Source organism: Leucoraja erinacea, unplaced genomic scaffold (assembly GCF_028641065.1).
Source record: "Leucoraja erinacea ecotype New England unplaced genomic scaffold, Leri_hhj_1 Leri_198S, whole genome shotgun sequence".
NCBI lineage: Eukaryota > Metazoa > Chordata > Chondrichthyes > Rajiformes > Rajidae > Leucoraja > Leucoraja erinaceus.
The window spans coordinates 94774-119058 of NW_026576099.1; the positions used below are offsets into that span (position 1 = coordinate 94774).

At 50.4% G+C, this 24285-nt stretch overlaps 1 protein-coding gene across 1 annotated transcript; it reads right to left on the reverse strand.

Annotated features, from left to right (window-relative positions):
* Nucleotides 1-2810: 2810 nt before the first annotated feature.
* On the reverse strand, nucleotides 2811-15657 carry LOC129716268 (melanoma-associated antigen E1-like). The gene is given in 4 exon segments (XM_055666142.1): nucleotides 2811-4584; nucleotides 4586-5215; nucleotides 12198-12304; nucleotides 15299-15657. Coding segments are annotated over 2 exon segments (1101 nt in total). The 5' UTR covers nucleotides 5174-5215; nucleotides 12198-12304; nucleotides 15299-15657; the 3' UTR covers nucleotides 2811-4071.
* Between the last annotated feature and the right edge of the window lie 8628 nt (nucleotides 15658-24285).

Consider the following 24285-nt stretch of genomic DNA (forward strand, 5'->3'; position numbering starts at 1 on the left):
CGCCCTGCTTAAAACCATCCCAGTCAACCAACCTTCCCTCCCCACAACCGTGGGAGAAAATTTCACAGCCCCCAAACCCTCCCAAACCCTCTGTGAGTTTTACAGCCCCTCCCCGCAAGAGGTTCCTTCTCAACCACGATTCACAATGTTGGGGGGAGTCCAGAACCAGGGGCCACACACACACACACACAGTTGAAGAATAAGGGGTCGGCCATTTAGAACGGAGACGAGGAAACACTTTTTCTCACAGAGAGTTGTGAGTCTGTGGAATTCTCTGCCTCAGAGGGCGGTGGAGGCAGGTTCTCTGGATGCTTTCAAGAGAGAGCTAGATAGGGCTCTTGAAGATAGTGGAGTCAGGGGAGAAGGCAGGAACGGGGTACTGATTGGGGATGATCAGCCCATGATCACATTGAATGGCGGTGCTGGCTCGAAGGGCCGAATGGCCTCTACTCCTGCACCTATTGTCTATTAATGCAAAGGAGAGCCCTCTGGCCAGCGGAAGGGGGACAGGGCAGGGGGGAGGGGGGGGGAGATCTTAGCGAGGGAGCTCTCTTCAAAGCCTCATGTGTTTTTGCAGGATGTGCTTGGAAGGAAACGAGGCCTGGGAAAGGTCAAAGGGCAGAGGCCCTCTGTGATGATCCCAATTCTCCCAACTAAATCCCCAAGGATTTAGTTTCTACTTCCCACATTTAGGAAAAAAGCTTTTAAAACGCCCGACAGCCGAAAGTTGACTGGGAGGCACGTTGTTTGCAGGAGACACGCACAGAGTGCTGGAGTAACTCAGCGGGTCAGGCAGCATCTGTGGAGAACATGGATAGGTGACGTTTCACAGAGTGCTGGAGTAACTCAGCGGGTCAGGCACCATCTATGGAGCTAAGGAAATAGGCAACGTTTCGGGCCGAAACCCGGAAGGGTTTCGGCCCGAAACGTTGCCTATTTCCAGAAGGATTTCGGCCCCGAAACGTTGCCTATTTCCTTCGCTCCATAGATGCTGCTGTGCCATAACTCAGCGGGTCAGGCAGCACCTGTGGAGAACATGGATAGGTGACGTTTCACAGAGTGCTGGAGTAACTCAGCGGGTCAGGCAGCATCTGTGGAGAACATGGATAGGTGACGTTTCACAGAGTGCTGGGAGTAACTCAGCGGGTCAGGCAGCATCTTTGGAGAACATGGATAGGTGACGTTTCACAGAGTGCTGGAGTAACTCAGCGAGTCAGGCAGCATCTGTGGAGAACATGGATAGGTGACGTTTCACAGAGTGCTGGAGTAACTCAGCGGGTCAGGCAGCATCTCTGGAGAGAAGGTATGGGTGATGTTTCTAGGTCGAGACCCTTCTACAGATTGAGAGTCAGGGATAAGGGAAACAAGAGATATAGATTGTGATATAGAGAGATATAAAACAAATGAATGAAAGTAGACACAAAAAGCTGGAGAAACTCAGCGGGCCAGGCAGCATCTAGACCTGGATCTAGACTGAGAAATTAGGTGCAGGAGGAGGCCATTCGGCCCTTCGAGCCAGCACCACCATTCATTGCGATCATCCCCAATCAATAACCCGTGCCTGCCTTCTCCCCATATCCCTTGACTCCACCAGCCCCTAGAGCTCTATCTAACTCTCTCTTAAATCCATCCAGTGATTTGGCCTCCACTGCCCTCTGTGGCAGGGAATTCCACAAATTCACAACTCTCTGGGTGGAAACGTTTCCCTCACCTTAGCCTTAAATGACCTCCCCTTTAATCTAAGACTGTGTGTGTGGCCCCTGGTTCCGGACTCGCCTAATATTGGGAACATTTTTCCTGCATCTAGCTTGTCCAGTCCTTTTCTAAGTTTATAGAAACATAGAAATTAGGTGCAGGAGTAGAGGCCATTCGGCCCTTCGGGCCTGCACCATTCGCCATTCAATATGATCATGGCTGATCATCCAACTCAGTATCCCGTACCTGCCTTCTCTCCATACCCCCTGATCCCCTTAGCCACAAGGGCCACATCTAACTCCCTCTTAAATATAGCCAATGAACTGGCCTCAACTACCCTCTGTGGCAGAGAGTTCCAGAGATTCACCACTCTCTGTGTGAAAAAAGTTCTTCTCATCTCGGTTTTAAAGGATTTCCCCCTTATCCTTAAGCTGTGACCCCTTGTCCTGGACTTCCCTAACATCGGGAACAATCTTCCTGCATCTAGCCTGTCCAACCCCTTAAGAATTTTGTAGGTTTCTATAAGATCTCCTCTCAATCTCCTAAATTCTAGAGAGTATAAACCAAGTCTATCCAGTCTTTCTTCATAAGACAGTCCTGACATCCCAGGGATCAGTCTGGTGAACCGTCTCTGCACTCCCTCTATGGCAATAATGTCCTTCCTCAGATTTGGAGACCAAAACTGTACGCAATACTCCAGGTGTGGTCTCACCAAGACCCTGTACAACTGCAGTAGAACCTCCCTGCTCCTATACTCAAATTCTTTTGCAATGAAAGCTAACATACCATTGGCTTTCTATACTGCCTGCTGCACCTGCATGCCTACCTTCAATGACTGGTGTACCATGACACCCAGGTCTCGCTGCATCTCCCCCTTTCCCAATCGGCCACCATTTAGATAATAGTCTGCTTTCCCGTTTTTGCCACCAAAATGGAAAACCTCACATTTATCCACATTATACTGCATCTGCCAAACATTTGCCCACTCACCCAGCTATCCAAGTCACCTTGCAGTCTCCTAGCATCCTCCTATAAGACCCATCTTCAAAACCGATACACAGGACGGTGTCATTGAAAGAAAATGTCTTTTGCCACCATGAAATCAACACCGTACATTTACTGTAACTTGTTGGTTACCGCGGACAGCTTTGCCCAGCTCCTTCCGACGTTAAAAAGTCGCCGTTGGAGTCCATTTTGGAGAGCAGGCGATGAATCTGGAGGGTGTCACCATTTCTCGTCAGACAGTCTCAGTGTTCGTTGGGGAGATGGTCCCTCCAGTCATGGAGTCTCTGATGGTCCCTGAACGGGGCAAGTCCCAGAGTCTCATCGCCAGCTTGACAGCAGCCCGGTTTGTCTGAATGATACGGGGGGAGAGGGGGGTGATTTCCGAGAGGCAAGGGAGACAGGAGAGCGGTCCGTGTCGGAATCAGGGCCAAGGGGATAGGATTGGGGGTCGAGGATCAGAGATGGGATCAGGATGAGAGCAAGGGGTCACACAGTTTAAGCACACAGCTTGTACTCGCTAGAATTTAGAAAATCGAGGGGGGATCTTATAGAAACTTACAAAATTCTTAAGGGGTTGGACAGGCTAGATGCAGGAAGATTGTTCCCGATGTTAGGGAAGTCCAGTCTAGGAGCAGGGAGGTTCTACTGCAGTTGTACAGGGTCTTGGTGAGACCACACCTGGAGTATTGCGTACAGTTTTGGTCTCCTAATCTGAGGAAGGACATTCTTGCCATAGAGGGAGTACAGAGAAGGTTCACCAGACTGATTCCTGGGATGTCAGGACTGTCTTATGAAGAAAGACTGGATAGACGTGGTTTATACTCTCTAGAATATAGGAGATTGAGGGGGGATCTTATAGAAACTTACAAAATTCTTAAGGGGTTGGACAGGCTAGATGCAGGAAGATTGTTCCCGATGTTGGGGAAGTCCAGAACAAGGGGCCACACACACAGTTTAAGGATAAGGGGGAATCTTTTCGGACCGAGATTTTTTTTCACACACAGAGAGTGGTGAATCTGTGGAACTCTCTGCCACAGAGGGTAGTTGAGGCCAGTTCATTGGCTATATTTAAGAGGGAGTTAGATGTGGCCCTTGTGGCTAAAGGGATCAGGGGGTATGGAGAGAAGGCAGGGATGGGATACTGAGTTGGATGATCAGCCATGATCAAATTGAATGCCGGTGCTGGCTCGAAGGGCCGAATGGCCTCTACTCCTGCACCTAATTTCTATGTTTCCTGGGTGTCATGGGTTATTCTCCCCCTTGCTGGGGGGCAGGTGACCCTGATTGAGTTCGGGGGTCGATCTCACTGCTGGGGTCAAATGTCTCTCCCCCTTGTCAGGGGTCACAGGCTAGTCTCGGGGGGGGGGAGGTTCAGGGGTCGCTCAGGGGTCCGTCTCGCTCCCCCCACCCCCCGGGCCTCCTCCTACTGGGAGCAGGACCCGTCCCATCCATCACCAGCAGGATATCGTCCAGGATGGAGGGGCCCAGGTCCAGCTGGAGGGACAGCATGGAGACGGCGTGGGGCAGAAAGGCCTCAGCTGGGCCGGGGCAGGGGACTGGGCTGGAGGCAAGAACGGGGGCGGGGCAGGGGCCAGAAACTGGGACGCGGGGGTTGGGTCTGGTGTCGGAGCTGGGACCAGTGTTGGAACTGGGGCCAATGTTGGAACAGGGGCCAATGTTGGGACTGGGGCCAATGTTGGAACTGGGGCCAATGTTGGGACTGGAGCCAATGTTGGAACTGGGGCCAATGTTGGAACAGGGGCCAATGTTGGAACTGGGGCCAATGTTGGGACTGGACCCAATGTTGGGGCCAATGTTGGGACTGGGGCCAATGTTGGAACTGGAGCCAATGTTGGAACTGGAGCCAATGTTGGGACTGGAGCCAATGTTGGGATTGGAGCCAATGTTGGAACAGGGGCCAATGTTGGGACTGGAGCCAATGTTGGAACAGGGGCCAATGTTGGGACTGGAGCCAATGTTGGAACAGGGGCCATGACCAGGGACTGGGTTGGATCCCATCCCGGGTTCCAGGTGCATCCGAGGCGGTTTTCTTGGGGCCCATGGCGGGTAGGGAAATGGCGCCCTTCAGCTCCGCCGGGGAATCCTCCAGCCGGCACGCCCCCTGTAGGCCAGAGGCCGGTCTCTGCGCCAGCGAGGGGTCCTCCAGCCGGCGAGCCCCCATCAGGCTAGAGGTCCTCCGAGCCATTGAGGACGGCAATGGGTCCCCGGTCTGTATCGCCCCATGCAGGCTGGAGGAGCGGGCCAGCGCGGCAGCGTTGGCGCGGTGCGGTCCGGGAAGGAGGTGCAGCTTGCCGCGGAGGAACGAGAGGTCGCCGAAGATGTCGTCTGCTCCGCCGCTGCCAATGTGGATGGTGTGGCGGAAATCTCCCAGCGGCGAGCTGATCATATCCGTGCGCAAAACCTTCCCCTTGCGGTGGGCCCGCTTCAGGTAGGCTGGGGGCTTGGCCGACATCACGCCCTCACTGATCCCGCCCTCAACCGGGTGTGAGGGGCCCTGTGGGAAGAACGGAGAGGAACTCAGTCTGGCAACCCCTGATGATGATAAAAGAACTAGATAGAAACATAGAAATTAGGTGCAGGAGTAGAGGCCATTCGGCCCTTCGAGCCTGCACCGCCATTCAATATGATAATGGCTGATCATCCAACTCAGTATCCCGTACCTGCCTTCTCTCCATACCCCCTGATCCCCTTAGCCACAAGGGCAACATCTAACTCCCTCTTAAATATAGCCAATGAACTGTGGCCTCGACTACCCTCTGTGGCAGAGAGTTCCAGAGATTCACCACTATCTGTGTGAAAAAAGTTCTTCTCATCTCGGTTTTAAAGGATTTCCCCCTTATCCTTAAGCTGTGACCCCTTGTCCTGGACTTCCCTAACATCGGGGACAATCTTCCTGCATCTAGCCTGTCCAACCCCTTAAGAATTTTGTAAGTTTCTATAAGATCCCCTCTCAATCTTCTAAAATCTAGCGAGTACAAGCTGAGTCTATCCAGTCTTTCTTCATAAGACAGTCCTGACATCCCAGGAATCAGTCTGGTGAAACGTCTCTGCACTCCCTCTATGGCAATAATGTCCTTCCTCAGATTTGGAGACCAAAACTGTACGCAATACTCCAGGTGTGGTCTCACCAAGACCCTGTACAACTGCAGTAGAACCTCTCTGCTCCTAGACTCAAAATGATGATGCTAGATGATGATAAAATTTAAGGATAAGAGGGAAATCTTTTAGGACCGAGATGAGGAAATCATTTTTCACACACAGAGAGAGTGGTGAATCTGTGGAATTCTCTGCCACAGAAGGTAGTTGAGGCCACACAGTTCATTGGCTATATTTAAGAGGGAGTTAGATGTGGCCCTTGTGGTACAGTTTTGGTCTCCTAATCTGAGGAAAGACATTCTTGCCATAGAGGGAGTACAGAGAAGGTTCACCAGACTGATTCATGGGATGGCAGGACTTTCATATGAAGAAAGAGTGGATAGACTCGGCTTGTACTCGCTAGAATTTAGAAGATTGAGGGGGGATCTTATAGAAACTTACAGAATTCTTAAGGGGTTGGACAGGCTAGATGCAGGAAGATTGTTCCCGATGTTGGGGAAGTCCAGAACAAGGGGCCACATACAGTTTAGGGATAAGGGGGAAATCTTTTAGGACCGAGATGAGAAAATCATTTTTCACTCACAGAGAGTGGTGAATCTGTGGAATTCTCTGCCACAGAAGTTAGTTGAGGCCACAGTTCATTGGTTATATTTAAGAGGGAGTTAGATGTTGCCCTTGTGGCTAAAGGGATCAGGGGGTATGGAGAGAAGGCAGGTACAGGATACTGAGTTGGATGATCAGCCATGATCATATTGAATGGCGAATAGTGCAGGCTCGAAGGGCCGAATGGCCTCTACTCCTGCACCTATTGTCTATGTTTCTATGAACCGCGAGAAATTCACATTTTTTTAGATTAGAATTTTGTTCTGACCTATACTGAAGGACAGTGAAAAGATAGTCCAAGGGTTCATTGGCTATATTTAAGAGGGAGTTAGATGTGGCCCTTGTGGCTGAAGGGATCAGGGGGTATGGAGAGAAGGCAGGGATGGGATACTGAGTTGGATGATCAGCCATGATCATATTGAATGGCGGTGCATATCGCTGTCTCCCCCCCTTCCTCAGCCCTCGGGCTCCTCCTCCCCACCCCCTATCAGTCTGAAGAAGGGTTTCGGCCCGAAACGTTGCCTATTTCCTTTGCTCCATAGATGCTGCTGCACCCGCTGAGTTTTCTCCAGCATGTTTGTCTACCTAAAACCTCTTCGACAGTTTGCCAGCTCGTTAATCTCGATCCTTTGTGTGTGTGATCTGACCAGTTTCCTGCCAATTAACGGCATCATTAAACCTTCCACATCAAAACCAAAGATCCTATAGCAGAGCTCTGCTATAGGATCTTTGATCAAAACATTGTAAGTGGCTACAAATTGAGCTGGGATTTCCAGAGGTTTGAGGTCGTCTGAAGAAGGGTCTCATAGAAACATAGAAATTAGGTGCAGGAGTAGGCCATTCAGCCCTTCGAGCCTGCACCGCCATTCAATATGATCATGGCTGATCATCCAACTCAGTATCCCGTACCTGCCTTCTCTCCATACCCCCTGATCCCCTTAGCCACAAGGGCCACATCTAACTCCCTCTTAAATATAGCCAATGAACTGGCCTCAAATACCCTCTGTGGCAGAGAGTTCCAGAGATTCACCACTCTCTGTGTGAAAAAAGTTCTTCTCATCTCGGTTTTAAAGGATTTCCCCCTTATCCTTAAGCTGTGACCCCTTGTTCTGGACTTCCCCAACATCGGGAACAATCTTCCTGCATCTAGCCTGTCCAACTCCTTAAGAATTTTGTAAGTTTCTATAAGATCCCCTCTCAATCTTCTAAATTCTAGCGAGTATAAACCAAGTCTATCCAGTCTTTCTTCATAAGACAGTCCTGACATCCCAGGAATCAGTCTGGTGAACCGTCTCTGCACTCCCTCTATGGCAATAATGTCCTTCCTCAGATATGGAGACCAAAACTGTACTCGACCCGAAACGTCGCCTATTCCTTCGCTCCATACAAAGACGCTGCCTCACCCTCTGAGTTTCTCCAGCATTTTTGTCTATCTTCGATTTTCCCACCATCTGCAGTTCTTTCTTAAACATTTAAGTTCAAGTTCAAGTGAGTTTATTGTCATGTGTCCCCGTATAGGACAATGAAATTCAGCACACAGAACAAAGTAGGCATTGACTACAAAACAGATCAGTGTGTCCATATACCATAATATAAATATATACACACACATGAATAAATAAACTGGCAAAGTGCAAATAACAGAAAATGGGTTATTAATCAGAGTTTTGTCCGATCCAGGTTTAATAGCCTGATAGAAACATAGAAACATAGAAATTAGGTGCAGGAGTAGGCCATTCGGCCCTTCGAGCCTGCCACCGCCATTCAATATGATCATGGCTGATCAAACAACTCATTATCCTGTTCCTCCCTTCTCGCCATACCCTCTGATCCCTTTAGCCACAAGGGCCACATCTAACTCCCTCTTAAATATAGCCAATGAACTGGCCTCAACTACCTTCTGCGGCAGAGAGTTCCAGAGATTCGCCACTCTCTGTGTGAAAAAAAAGTTCTTCTCATCTCGGTTTTAAAGGATTCCCCCCTTATCCTTAAGCTGTGACCCCTTGTCCTGGACTTCCCCAACATCGGGAACAATCTTCCTGCATCTAGCCTGTCCAACCCCTTAAGAATTTTGTAAGTGATGGCTGTGGGGAAGTAGCTATTCCTGAACCTGGACGTTGCAGTCTTCAGGCTCCTGTACCTTCTACCTGAAGGTAGCAGGGAGATGAGTGTGTGGCCAGGATGGTGTGTGGGTCCTTGATGATGCTGCCAGCCTCTTTGAGGCAGCGACTGCGATAGATCCCCTCGATGGAAGGAAGGTCAGAGCCGATGATGGACTGGGCAGTGTTTGCTACTATATAGACAAATCTGTTCTTATTCAACCATACTTCTCTAGGCTGGAGAGGAAGGGGGGTACTGTAGTTTTAAGGTGAGATTCAAGACTCTAGATTCAATTTAATTGCCACATGTACCAATTAAGGTGAAGGTAGACAAAAATGCTGGATAAACTCAGCGGGTGAGGCAGCATCTATGGAGAGAAGGAATGGGAGATGTTTCGGGTCGAGACCCTATTTAATTTGAGTTAACAACCGGGACGCCTGGAGAAAACCCACGCAGGTCACGGGGGGAACATATAAACTCTGTACAGACAGCACTCGTGGTCGGGATGGAACCCGGGTCTCTGGCGCCGTGAGGCAGCAGCTCTAGGGAGTACAGAGAAGGTTCACCAGACTGATTCCTGGGATGGCAGGACTTTCATATGAAGAAAGACTGGATAGACTGGGCTTGTACTCGCTAGAATTTAGAAGATTGAGGGGGGGATCTTATAGAAACTTACAAAATTCTTAAGGGGTTGGACAGGCTAGATGCAGGAAGATTGTTCCCGATGTTGGGGAAGTCCAGGACAAGGGGTCACAGTTTAAGGATAAGGGGGAAATCCTTTAGGACCGAGATGAGGAAAACATTTTTTTTCACACACAGAGAGTGGTGAATCTGTGGAGTTCTCTGCCACAGAAGGTAGTTGAGGCCACACAGTTCATTGGCTAAATCATGGGAGACCCCTTCCACCCCTGCAACGGACTGTTCCAGCTGCTACGGTCAGGCAAATGCCTCCGTTGCCATGCAGTGAGAACGGAGAGGTTGAGAAGGAGTTTCTTCTCAGAGGCAATTCGGACTGTAAACGCCTATCTCACCAGGGACTAACTCTACTGAACGTTTTTCCTTCCATTATTTATTATGTAAAATAATATGTGTGTTATGATTGAGTTTATAATTTGTTTGGTTGTTTTGTTGTTTGTCTTTTTGCACAAAAGTCCGCGAGCATTGCCACTTTCATTTCACTGCACATCTCGTATGTGTATGTGACAAATAAACTTGACTTGACTATATTTAAGAGGGAGTTAGATGTGGCCCTTGTGGCTAAAGGGATCAGGGGGTATGGAGAGAAGGCATAGAAACATAGAAATTAGGTGCAGGAGTAGGCCATTCGGCCCTTCGAGCCTGCACCGCCATTCAATATGATCATGGCTGATCATCCAACTCAGTATCCTGTACCTGCCTTCTCTCCATACCCCCTGATCCCCTTGGCCACAAGGGCCACATCTAACTCCCTCTTAAATATAGCCAATGAACTGGCCTCAACTACCCTCTAGGCAGGGATGGGATACTGAGTTGGATGATCAGCCATGATCATATTGAATGGCGAATGGTGCAGGCTCGAAGGGCCAAAAGGCCTCTACTCCTGCACCTATTGTCTATGTTTCTATGGTCATATTGAATGGCGGTGCAGGCTCGAAGGGCCGAATGGCCTCTACTCCTGCACCTATTGTCTATGTTTCTATGTTTCTATTACCCATTGCCACACACACTGATACCACACAGGGGATTTCTTCTTTGAAATGAGGCCACACAAGGGGAGGGGAGGGAAGGGAGTCCACTCACATCCAGTGTACGGGATCCAGCATTGATTTAATCCAGGCATTCACACAATGGAATGCATTCTATCAGCATGAGTCACGGTTCTGTGAATGATGTGAAATTGCACGCGGACTTTGTCCATCTGAGGCTGTGGGTGTGGGGGTAGGGTGGTGGGAGGGAATATCCTGCCTCACACACGTCACCTTTAACCAAAGATCCTACAGCAAGCAAGATAGACCACTCCTGCTAAATGCAATGGGCTGACGTGTGTAGTATGCAACGGAGGGGGAACATGGGCCTTTTTGTCATCCATTTTAGTAACCCGACCCGACCCGACCCGCAGTGTAATCAACGTTGCGGGGGAACAGTTTGTGTTTAATAGATTATAAATCTGAAAATGAGAAGATTTTTCCCAAATAACTTTTATTTTTTACGGGGATGTTTCCGTAACCGGCTTCCGTCTCCGCGCTAGTATCTTTGCTCCGCTACGATGAGATCTTTGGTGCGGAGACGGAAGCCGGTTACGGAAATGGGGCCGTAAATTGCCCGTGAACGTACTACGCCTTTTTCGTCGAGTGGTCTGTCTTGCTCGCTGGAGGAACTTCGCCTTTAACGGCCTGTCCCACTTGGCAATTTTTTTGTCGACTGCCGGCATCATCGACTGAGGTATCAGATCAACGAATAAGCAGCGGCGTGACTGCGTACTGGCGCGCGATGTTTTTCCAAGTGTCGCAGCATTTTTTATTGTCGCCGCTAGATTCGGAAATGTTTTAAATCTTTTGGCGACGCTGATATGATGCTGGCAGTCGCCAAAAAAAACCGGCAAGTGGGACAGGCTCTTTAAAGCTGTGATCTAGTGTTACAGCGATTGCAGCCCCGGAGAGCCGGGCTCGTTCCCGACTACGGGTGCTGTCTGTACGGAGTTTGTACATTCTCCCCGTGACCTGCGAGGGTTTTCTCCGAGATCTTCGGTTTCCTCCCACGCTCCAAAGACGTGCAGGGTTGAAGGTTATCTGGCTCGGTAAATGTAAAAATTGTCCCCCAGTGGGTGTAGGGTAGAAACATAGACAATAGGTGCAGGAGTAGAGGCCATTCGGCCCTTCGAGCCAGCACCGCCATTCAATATGATCATGGCTGATCATCCAACTCAGTATCCCATCCCTGCCTTCTCTCCATACCCCCTGATCCCTTTAGCCACAAGGGCACATAGAACTCTCTCTTAAACATAGTCAATGAACTGTGTGGCCTCAACTACCTTCTGTGGCAGAGAATTCCACAGATTCACCACTCTCTGTGTGATAAATGTTTTCCTCATCTCGGTCCTAAAAGATTTCCCCCTTATCCTTAAACTGTGTGGCCCCTTGTTCTGGACTTCCCCAACATCGGGAACAATCTTCCTGCATCTAGCCTGTCCAACCCCTTGAGAATTTTGTAAGTTTCTATAAGATCCCCCCCCCTCAATCTTCTAAATTCTAGCGAGTACAAGCCGAGTCTATCCAGTCTTTCTTCATATGAAAGTCCAGCCATCCCAGGAATCAGTCTGGTGAACCTTCTCTGTACTCCAACTTTTTGTGTTTAAGAAGGAACTGCAGATGCTGGAAAAATCGAAGGTGGACGAAAAATGCTGGAGAAACTCAGCGGGTGAGGCAGCATCTATGGAGCGAAGGAATAGGTGACGTTTCGGGTCGAGACCCTTCTTTTGGTGTCTATTGGGGTGTGGGAGAGTGAAAGTCCGCGGCTCTGCTCGAATAGCAGGCAGAAAAATTCCCTCTGACTCTGAGCTGGGAATGTATCTGTTATTGAGGGAAGGCTGCACTCATTAAATGAGGAGCAGATGTGAGACTTTTCCCCTCCTGACAGCCAGCGTTCCGTGGACCTGCCTCTCCCAGTCTGTCCACTCTTATCTCTCCAGATTCACATACTTGCCAAGGGTAGTCACTGGTGTTGCAATTCAGGAACCCAGACGGTTGGTTTGGACACACAGCGCCGACTGCACAGATCAGAGAGATTTATTGCACGTTTCTCCACTCTGTTGGGCAATAAAAAGGTTGGGTCAGGAGAACCGGTTCAGAAGCTGTGAGAGTTTGGAGAGGGGAGGAGAGGGAAGGAGAGGAGAGGAGAGGGGAGGAGAGGGGAGGGGAGGAGAGGGGAGGAGAGGAGAGGAGAGGAGAGGAGAGAGGGAGAGGGGAGGAGAGGAGAGGAGAGGAGAGGAGAGGAGAGGGGAGGAGAGGAGAGGAGAGGGGAGGAGAGGAGAGGGGAGGGGAGGAGAGGAGAGGAGAGGAGAGGAGAGGAGAGGAGAGGAGAGGAGAGGAGAGGAGAGGAGAGGGGAGGAGAGGAGAGGAGAGGAGAGGGGAGAGAGAGGAGAGGGGAGGAGGAGAGGAGAGGAGAGGGGAGAGGAGGAGAGGAGAGGGGAGGAGAGGAGGGGGGGAGGGGAGGAGAGGGGACGAGAGGAGAGGGGAGGAGGGGAGAGGAGAGGGGAGGAGAGGAGAGGAGAGGAGAGGAGAGGGGAGGGAAGGAGAGGAGAGGAGAGGGGAGGAGGAAGAGGAGAGGGGAGGACAGGAGAGGAGAGGAGAGGAGAGGAGAGGAGAGGGGAAGAGAGGAGAGGAGAGGGGAAGAGAGGAGAGGGGAGGGGAGGGGAGAGGAGAGAGGAGGGGAGGGGAGGGGAGGAGGGGAGGGGAAATCTCCCACACTTCTGTGGAGGCACAGTGTCGCAGCGGGTAGAGCTGCTGCCTCACAGCGCCAGAGACCCCGGGTTCGATCCCGACTACGGGCGCTGTCTGTACGGAGTTTGCACGTTCTCTCCCCGTGACCTGCGTGGGTTTTCTCCGGGTGCTCCGGTTTCCTCCCACACTCCAATGACGCCACAGGATTGTAGATCAACTGGCTTGGTGTGAAAGTTGTAAATCGCCCCCAGTGTGTGTGTGTAGGATAGTGCTCGTGTACGGGGCGGGGCAATCGCTGGTCGGCACGGACCTGATGGGCCGAAGGGCCTGTTTCCGTTCTGTCCCTCTAAACTAAACTTCTCTCCGCTGAGGTGATGGGCAGGGAAGGGGGGGTCACCAATATCCCAGCCATGTAAGATGAAGTGCCCCCATTGAGGGTCTGACGAGAGGGCTGAGAGTCACATTTAGTTTAGACATTAGAGATCCAACACGGCAACAGGCCCTTCGGCCCACTGAGTCCGTGCCGGCCAGCGATCCCTGGTTTCGACCAGTGGGAGAGTATAGGAGAATTAAAGGGCGTTCCTTTAGGCTACGAGGAGAAATTTGTTTAGTCAGAGGGTGGTGAATCTGGGGCATTCATGGCGGTGGAGGCCAAGTCAGGGGATAGGGGGAGAAGGCAGGAACGGGGTAATGATTGGGGATGATCAGCCACGATCACATTGAATGGCGGTGCTGGCTCGAAGGGCCGAATGGCCTCTACTCCTGCACCTATTGTCTACTATCAAAGGATATTTTTAAGGCGTAACGGGTTAGTGCGGGATATGGGGAGAAGGCAGGAGAATGGGGTTGAGAGGGAAAGATAGATCAGCCATGATTGAGTGGTGGAGTAGACTTGATGGGCAGAATGGCCTGATTCTGCACCTACAGCCTATGAACATTAAGTTGCAGGAATGGAACTGCAGATGCTGGTTTACACCAACGATAGACACAACATGCTGGAGTAACTCAGCGGGACAGGCAGAGAGAGAAGGAATGGGTGACATTTCGGGTCGAGACCCTTCTTCGGATTAGTAAAGGGCCTGTCCTACTTTCAAGACTTAATTCTTTCCTCCCGACCATTTTTTAAACTCGTGGACATTTTTTAACGGGCTGGAAAAATCGTCCCTACTTTACCTGATGTCACGAGTACCTATGGCTGGCATAACGAGCCGCTAGATATATCTACGGATTCCTGCGAGACCTGGGTGTCATGGTACAGCAGTCATTTCAAGTAGGCATGCAGGTGCAGCAGGCAGTGAAGAAAGCGAATGGTATGTTAGCTTTCATAGCAAAAGGATTTGAGTCTAGGAGTAGGGAGGTTCTACTGCAGTTGTACAGGGCCTTGGTGAGACCACACCTGCAGTATTGCGTACAGTTTTGGTCTCCTAATCTGAGGAAATACATTCTTGCCATAGAGGGAGTACAGAGAAGGTTCACCAGACTGATTCCTGTGGGATGGCAGGACTTTCATATGAAGAAAGACTGGATAGACTTGGCTTGTACTCGCTAGAATTTAGAAGATTGAGGGGGGATCTTATAGAAACTTACAAAATTCTTAAGGGGTTGGACAGGCCAGATGCAGGAAGATTGTTCCCGATGTTGGGGAAGTCCAGGACAAGGGGTCACAGCTTAAGGATAAGGGGGAAGGATCCTTTAAAACCGAGATGAGGAAAACATTTTTTTTCACACACAGAGAGTGGTGAATCTGTGGAACTCTCTGCCACAGAAGGTAGTTGAGGCCACACAGTTCATTGGCTAGATTTAAGAGGGAGTTAGATGTGGCCCTTGTGGCTAAAGGGATCAGGGGGGTATGGAGAGAAGGCAGGTACGGGATACTGAGTTGGATGATCAGCCATGATCATATTGAATGGCGAATGGTGCAGGCTCGAAGGGCCGAATGGCCTCTACTCCTGCACCTATTGTCTATGTTTCTACCCTACACCCACTGGGGACAATGTTTACATTTACCAAGCCAAATTACCTTCATAGAAACATAGAAACATAGAAATTAGGTGCAGGAGTAGGCCATTCGGCCCTTCGAGCCTGCACCGCCATTTAATATGATCATGGCTGATCATCCAACTCAGTATCCCGTACCTGCCTTTTCTCCATACCCCCTGATCCCCTTGGGCACAAGGGCCACATCTAACTCCCTCTTAAATATAGCCAATGATCTTTGCACGTCTTTGGAGCATGGGCGGTGCAGGCTCGAAGGGCCGAATGGCCTCCTCCTGCACCTATTTTCGATGTTTCTATGTTCACAGTCAGAGCTCAGTCTCTCAGAAGCCTTTGCCTCCGTTAAGGTATAAAGGTGTACCTACCCCTCCAAGCGAGTCCACTTGCACCACTCGCCGCTGGGCAGCCCCTCGCTGGCCTTGAACCGTGCCCACGCTGGTCAGGTTAAACGACAGGGAACAGCAACCTCCCCCGGGCTCAGGGCGACTGACGCCAGCAGTTTTGGAGAGAGACCGCGATGAGTGCCTTTAGTTTCCTCTGCAGCAACTGTGTGTGTGTTTGTGTGTGACTGGCGCTCTCTTGCAAACACTTCCTCCTTACACCCAGCCCAGCCCACAAAACAGATCAGATTAAACACAAACAACACACACACACTCACACACCCTCCCCGTCAGGTCTGAAGGTAAAACCAGCACGAAACAAGCTGGGACCAGCCGCCAACCAAGTGGGAAGAGATCAGAATGAAAGTTAACCCTCGCTCTCCCCTGCCCTGAACATAGAACCTAGACAATAGGTGCATAGAGGCAATAGGTGCCTGCAGTAAAGGCTGATCATCCAACTCGGCCCTCGAGCCCTTTAGCACAAGGGCCCACATCTAACTAAGTAATTCGAAATTATGATCATGGCCCTTCGATCATCCAACTCAGGCTGATCATCCATCCCCGTGCCTTCTCTCCATACCCCCTGATCCCTTTAGCCACACATCTAACTAAGTAAGCCAATGAATAACTACCCTCTGTGGCAGAGAGTGTTCATGAAAAATATGTGTTTATATGATTTGTTTGGTTGTTTTTTGTTGTTTGTCTTTTGCACAAAAGTCCGCGAGCATTGCCACTTTCATTTCACTGCACATCTCGTATGTGTATGTGACAAATAAACTTGACTTGACTTGACTTAACTCCCTCTTAAATATAGCCAATGAACTGTGTGGCCTCAACTACCTTCTGTGGCAGAGAATTCCACAGATTCACCACTCTCTGTATGAAAAATGTTTTCCTCATCTCGGTCCTAAAAGATTTCCCTCTCATCCTTAAACTGTGTGACCCCCTGTTCTGGACTTCCCCAACATCGGGAATAATCTTCCTGCATCTAGCCTGTCCAACCCCTTAAGAATGTTGTAAGTTTCTATAAGATCCCCCCTCAATCTTCTAAATTCTAGCGAGTACAAGCCGAGTCTTTCTTTCTTCATATGAAAGTCCTGACATCCCAGGAATCAGTCTGGTGAACCTTCTCTGTACTCCCTCTATGGCAAGAATGTCTTTCCTCAGATTAGGAGACCAAAACTGTATGCAATACTCCAGGTGTGGTCTCACCAAGGCCCTGTACAACTGCAGTAGAACCTCCCTGCTCCTAGACTCAAATCCTCTATGGCAATAATGTCTTTCCTCAGATTAGGAGACCAAAACTGTACGCAATACTGCAGGTGTGGTCTCACCAAGACCCTGTACAACTGCAGTAAAACCTCCCTGCTCCTAGACTCAAATCCTCTATGGCAAGAATGTCTTTCCTCAGATTAGCTTAAGCTAGTGCAGCCAGCTGGACATCATGCTGTGTAACATTGTGTTTAACTACCTTAACTGGTTAAAGAACTAGTTGAACATCAGTTGGGACGGTGTTAAACCAGTAACTACAGTTCCTTGCTCCACACGTGTGAACAGGGACTGGAGCCAGGATGTGCGAGGGGGACTGTGTATCTCTAAGGCCAGATGTGTTTTTCTGTACATCTTCTTTGGATGGAAGGAGGGAGGGGGTGGGGTGGGAGGATGATTGGACTCAGCTGCCGGATATTCCTGATGGGAAAGGCCGGAGCATCCGAACGTTTCTCAAGGAGGCTGGGAGAGTTGAACAGGATGTGGGGTTAAAGATTCTGGCCTGTCCCAGCCCCACTGGGAGCGCTGTGTCGGGTCGCCAACTATCCCTGCTCCCAAATAAGGGAGAGAGGGTCAAAATACGGGACACATTCCCCGTGGCGATCCGTGGGCCATCTTGGCCGTGGCGCGGTGAATGATGAGTTGGCCCCTCCCCCCGTCCAACTCGTGAATCGATGATCGGCCTGTCAGAAGGAGGGGTGGCGTTGGAGGTCAGAGAAGGTCTGAAGTTCGGACAGCTAGGCCGGGCTGCCGACCGACCGACCGACCAACCAACGGGGCCACAGGCGGGGTGCTGCTGCTGCACTCCACGGGCTGCACTACGTCGGGACGGGTGAGGCGGGGTCCCACCCGACCCGAGTAGCAGCGGTCAAATACAGGACAAGGGCGTTCCCCGTACGGGACAAACCAATTTAGCCCAAAATATACGGGATGTCCCAGCTATTACAGGACAGTTGGCGACCCTAACTCTGTGGCCGGCTCTCTCAGTCCAGAGCGGAGCAGAGTTGTCGGATGATAGTAGGAGCTCTCCATGTCTCCGCACTTTCCCTTGCTGTTGTTGCAACCATATAACAATTACAGCACGGAAACAGGCCATCTCGACCCTTCTAGTCCGTGCCGAACACATAATCTCCCCTAGTCCCATATACCTGCGCTCAGACCATAACCCTCCATTCCCTTCCCATCCATATAACTATCCAATTTATTTTTAAATGATAAATACGAACCTGCCTCCACCACCATCACTGGAAGCTCGTATGATGAAAGAATGGGTCGACTGGGCTAGTATTCGCTGGAATTTAGAAGGATGAGAGGGGATCTCATAGGAACATTTAAAATTCTTAAGAGGATAGGACAGGTTGGATACAGGGAAAATGTTCCCGATGTTGGGGGGGGAGTCCGGAACCAGGGGCCACACACACACACACAATAAGGGGTCGGCCATTTAGGACTGAGATGAGGAAAAACTTTTCCACCCAGAGAGTTGTGAATCTGTGGGATTCTCTGCCACAGAGGGCAGTGGAGGCCGATGCACTGGATGTTTTCAAGAGAGAGTTAGATTTAGCTCTTGGGGCTAACGGAGTCAAGGGGATATGGGGAGAAAAAGCAGGAACGGGGTACTGACTGTGGATGATCAGCCGTGATCACATTGAATGGCGGTGCTGGCTCGAAGGGCCGAATGGCCTCTACTCCTGCACCTATTGTCTATGCACACACACACACACACGCACTCACTCACACACACATACTTACACACACACACACATACTCACTCACACACATACATACTCACACACACATACTCACTCACACACACACACATACTCACACACACACACTACACACACACACACACACACACACATACTCACACACTCACACACACACACACATACACACACACACACATACACACACACACTCACTCACACACACACTCCACTCACACACACACACTCACACACACACACTGACACACACTGACACATACCGGCTTGCCTTGGCCGGGGAGGGGAACTCCATTCTTTGCAAAGATCCCTGGCACACATCCACCGTCAGCTCTTTGACAACGAACTGCAGGGAGGATACACTCTGCTGCAGTGTGTTTGAGGGAGGCTGATGTCAATGCTATTAACTCATTCACAACTCTGAGAGAAACAGCACACACATACACTCACAGACACATACACACATTTGCACACACTTTCCTGCACACTCGAATGCAAGCACACGCATTTACACAGATGCGTACATGCGCGCACATGCACACACATACACATTTGCACGCACTTTCATGCACACACACACACTTAAACAGATGCATACATGCACACACATACACTCACAGATACATACACACATTTGCACACACTTTCTTGCACACTCGAATGCGAGCACACGCATTTACAGATGCATACATGCGCGCACATACATTCACAGATACACACACACATTTGCACACTTTCATGCACACACACACACACACACACACTTAAACAGATGCATACATGCACACACAGATTCCAGATACCTCCAGAGTCAGGGACAGTTTCTTCCCAGCAGTTATCAGGCAACTGAACCGTCCTCTCACCAACTAGAGAGCGGTCCTGACCTCCTGGGAGTCCCTCAGAATATCTTTAATCGGACCTTATCTTGCACCATCTGTACACAGTCGATTGCTCGATTGTAATCATGTGCAGTTTTTCCGCTGACTGGATAACGTTAGTACCTCCACCCATGTAAAGCTGTTTGGCCAACGAGAGTTGTTTTTTACATGTGCTATAGAAATACAAGTGACCTACCTGACTTGGATAGAAACTTATAGAAACTTACAAAAGTCTTAAGGGGTTGGACAGGCTAGATGCAGGAAGATTGTTCCCGATGTTGGGGAAGTCCAGGACAAGGGGCCACACACACAGTTTAAGGATAAAGGGGAAATCTTTTAGGGCCGAGATGAGAAAAACATATTTTTTCACACACACAGAGTGGTGAATCTGTGGAATTCTCTGCCACAGAAGGTATTTGAGGCCACACAGTTCATTGGCTATATTTAAGAGGGAGTTAGATGTGGCCATTCAATATGATCACGGATGATCATCATATTGAATGGCTCAGGTGCAGCCTCGATCCCTGCCTTCCTATGTCTATGTTTCCATACCCCCCCTGATCAGTACACTTGACAAGCCACAAGGGCCACATCTAACTCCCTCTTAATATAGCCACATGAAATCTGTGTGGCCACAATACAACTACCTTCTGTGGCAGAGAATTCCACAGATTCACCACTCTATGTGTGAATGCAAATCTGAAATTCTCATCTAGGAGCAGAATCATTCTTGCAGGGAGTTCTTTCTCTCCTGCACCATTCGCCATTCAATATGATCATGGCTGATCATCCAACTCAGTATCCCGTACCTGCCTTCTCTCCACACCCCCCTGGTCCCTTTAGCCACAAGGGCCACATCTAACTCCCTCTTAAATATAGCAAAGGAACTGTGTGGCCTCAACTACCTTCTGTGGCAGAGAATTCCACAGATTCACCACTCTATGTGTGAAAAATGAAATTCTCATCTCTCTCTCCCTCCTTCTTTCTCTCTCCCTCTCTCCCTCCTCTCTCTCTCTCCCCTTCCCTCTCTCTCCATCTCCCTCTCCCTCTCTCCCTCTGTGTTTTTCTCATCTCAATCCTAAAAATATTTTTCTCATCTCAATCCTAAAAGATTTCCCCCTTATCCTTAAACGGTGACCCTAATGTCCAAAGTCACATCTTGCTACCTAAGATTTATTGCAGGAATGAAATGTTTTTCTCATTACTTGCGTAGGAAGGAACTGCAGACGCTGATTTAAACCGAAGTTGGACAAAAAAGGCTGGAGCAACTCAGCGGGACGGGCAGCGTCTCTGGAGAGGAGGAACGGGTGACGTTTCGGGTTCGAGAACGAGGGTCTCGACCCAGAAACGTCACCCATTCCTTCTGTCGAGGGGCGCTGCCTGTCCCGCTGAGTTACTCCAGCTTTTTGTGTCTCCCTTGTTGTTTACAAGATACATTTAATTGTCATTTGGACCCCTTGAGGTCCAAACGAAATGCCGTTTCTGCAGCCATACATTACAGACACATAGACCCGAGACACAACATAATTTACATAAACATCCATCACATCGCTGTGATGGAAGGCCAAATAAACTTATCTCTCCACTGCACTCTCCCCCCCCCCCCCCGATGTCAGAGTCAAAGTCAAAGCCCCCGGCTGGCGATGGCGATTGTCCCGCGGCCATTAAAGCCACGCCGGGTGGTGCGAGGTCGCACACCGGGTCTTGGTGTTAGAGCCCCCGGCGTGCGCTCGCAGAGTCCCGCGGCCATTCCAAGCCGCGCGGGGCAGTGATGTCAGGCCCCGCTCCAGGAGCTCTTCAACCCCGCAACTCGGGCGGGGGAAGTCGCCGTTGCGAGAGCCCTGAAAAGCGGTCTCCCTCCAGGGACCCGCGGGCTCCCGGTGCCCGCCGTCCGCAGACCTGCAGTTGAAGCCTCCGACTCTCTGGTCGGGCTGCAGCAGCAGCGCTCCTCCACCGCTCCACCCGCTCCGGACTCGGCCAGCCCCGCGACGGCGACGGTGAGTCGTCGGCACCAGAGTCCCCGGTCTCTTCCTGTTGGAGGCCGCTCCTCATTGCAGCCCCAACGACAACGGAGACCCGACGAGAAAAGGTCAGGTCTCCCGTGCAGGGAGAGATTTAAAAAGTTTCCCCCCCCCCCTCCCACCCCACCCCCACCCCCCCACACACACACCCCAACAAAAAATAAGAAAAAATACATAAAAACACAGACATTTTATTGCAGTCTGCTGGCAGTGATAACAACACAAAAAGAATGAAAATTCAGTCAACTTTTCGAATTCCTAAAACCTTATCCTCCTGCAGTGACTTGAGAAATATTGTGCGAGAATGAGTTGGGTTTTAAAAGATCCAGATGGCAAGTTTAAGAGGCCATAAAGCAATCATTCAGGACATCCCAAAGATTCTCCGATCATTCCCTTGACGTCAAATCCCTTTTGGCCTCATTTATATCTACAACGCTTCTTCTCCTCAGGGGGAGACACAGAAGGGAGCTGAATTCAGTTTAGTTTACATAGAAACATAGACATAGAAACATAGACATAGAAACATAGAAATTAGGTGCAGGAGTAGAGGCCATTCGGCCCTTCGAGCCTGCACCATTCGCCATTCAATATGATCATGGCTGATCATCCAACTCAGTATCCCGTACCTGCCTTCTCTCCATACCCCCTGATCCCCTTAGCCACAAGGGCCACATCTAACTCCCTCTTAAATACAGCCAATGAACTGTGGCCTCAACTACCCTCTGTGGCAGAGAGTTCCAGAGATTCACCACTCTCTGTGTGAAAAAAGTTCTCCTCATCTCGGTTTTAAAGGATTTCCCCCTTATCCTTAAGCTGTGACCCCTTGTCCTGGACTTCCCCAACATCGGGAACATTCTTCCTGCATCTGGCCTGTCCAACCCCTTAAGAATTTTGTAAGTTTCTATAAGATCCCCTCTCAATCTCCTAAATTCTAGAGAGTATAAACCAAGCCTATCCAGTCTTTCTTCATAAGACAGTCCTGACATCCCAGGAATCAGTCTGGTGAACCGTCTCTGCACTCCCTCTATGGCAATAATGTCCTTCCTCAGATTTGGAAGGAAGTCCAGAACAAGGGCCACACAGTTTAAGGATAAGGGGGAAATCTTTTAGGACCGAGGTACAGTGAAAGGCCTCTGTTGCGCGCTAACCAGCCAGCGGGAAGACAACACATGATTACAATCGAGCCGTCCACAGTGTACAGATACATGCAGGCACGGAAATCGCTGACAACGCTTGGCGGGGGGACACACAACTTCTTGCCGCCGCTGCACGCGCACACCGCACACGCAGAGGCGCGTTGACATCGGGAGCTGACATGGTTGGTGGGCCGACTCCGAACTCCAGCAGCGCGGCTTGGTCCGAGGGCTTTTTCATCGCCATTCAACATCGATCGCCTCGATGTGGCAGTTTGATTTTAAGCCGCGCCGGGCGATGAAAGGCCCCGCGAACTGATTCAGATTCAGCCAGTGGATACAACGAAAAAATGCCGTGTAGCAAACGACCGGGGGGGGGGGGGGGGGGGTGATTGGCATCGAGGTAGCTGACCTAGGTTGCCGTGGAAAGCCCTCGACCTCCGGAAGACCTCCCTCCCGGATGGTAGGAGGGTAAACAGTCCATGGTTGGGGTGAGAGCAGTCTTGGTCCAGCGCTTGCTTTGGACAGACTCAATGGAGGGGAGAGCGTGGAATCGGTGATGCGTTGGGCAATTTTCACCACCCTCTGCAATGCCTTCCGGTCGGAGACAGAGCAGTTGCCATACCATACTGTGATGCAGTTGGTAAGGATGCTCTCGATGGTGCAGCGGTAGAAGTTCACCAGGATCTGAGGAGACAGATGGCCCTTCTTCAGTCTCCTCAGGAAGAAGAGACGCTGATGAGTCTTCTTGATCAGAGTAGAGGTATTGTGGGTCCAAGAGAGGTCATCGGAGATGTTGACTCCCAGGAACCTGAAGCTAGAAACACGTTCCACCTCCGTCCCGTTAATGTGGATGGGGGTGGGGAACTGGCCGATTCATCCCTTAGAAAACGTCTGATAAAGTCCAGATTACGAAACATGGGGGGGGAATTGTCCCCCACCTCTCAAAGCATGGGGGAGGGGGGGGGAGTGTGTGTCCCCCCTGTCCCCCCCTAGGATTTCCACCCCTGGATACATGATGAGGGAATAACGTTTAGTGCAAGGTAAAGCCAGCAAAGATAGTCCATCGAGGATAGTCCAAGGATCATCAAAGAGGTAGATAGTAGTTCAGGACTGCTCTCTGGTTGTGGTAAGATGGTTCAGTTGCCTGATAACAGCTGGGAAAAAACAGCTGGACACGCTAGAGGCAGGAAACATGTTCCCGATGTTGGGGGAGTCCAGAACCAGGGGCCACACACACACACACACACACAGTTTAAGAATAAGGAGTTGGCCATTTAGAACGGAGACGAGGAAACACTTTTTCTCACAGAGAGCTGTGAGTCTGTGGAATTCTCTGCCTCAGAGGGCGGTAGAGGCCGGTTCTCTGGAAGCTTTCAAGAGAGAGCTAGATAGGGCTCTTAAAGATAGCGGAGTCAGGGGAGAAGGCAGGAACGGGGTACTGATTGGGGATGATCAGCCACGATCGCATTGAATGGCGGTGCTGGTTCGAAGGGCCGAATGGCCTCTACTCCTGCACATATCGTCTATTGTCTGTTCTCAGCTTCTGGGAAGAAACTGTCTCCCATAGATGCTGCCTCACCCCGCTGAGTTTCTCCAGCATTTTTCAATTTTTCCAGCACATGCAGTTCTTTCTTAAACACTGAATCTGGGGGCGTGCGTGTGTGTGTGTGTGTGTGTGTGTTTGCGTTGGTTTTCACACTGCTGTACCTTTTGCCCGATGGGAGAGGGGAGAAGAGGGAGTGTCCGGGGGTGAGACTCGCACTTAATTACTCTGCTGGCCTTGCCGAGGCAGCGTGAGGTGTAACGAACGAGCTGGCAGAGGAAGTGGTTGGGGCAGGCACTACTTTTTGAACAGCATTCAAACGACAAAGACTCAAGTTGCTGGAGTAAATGAGCGGGCCAGGCAGCATCACTGGAGGACAACTTTTGGGGTCGGGAGGA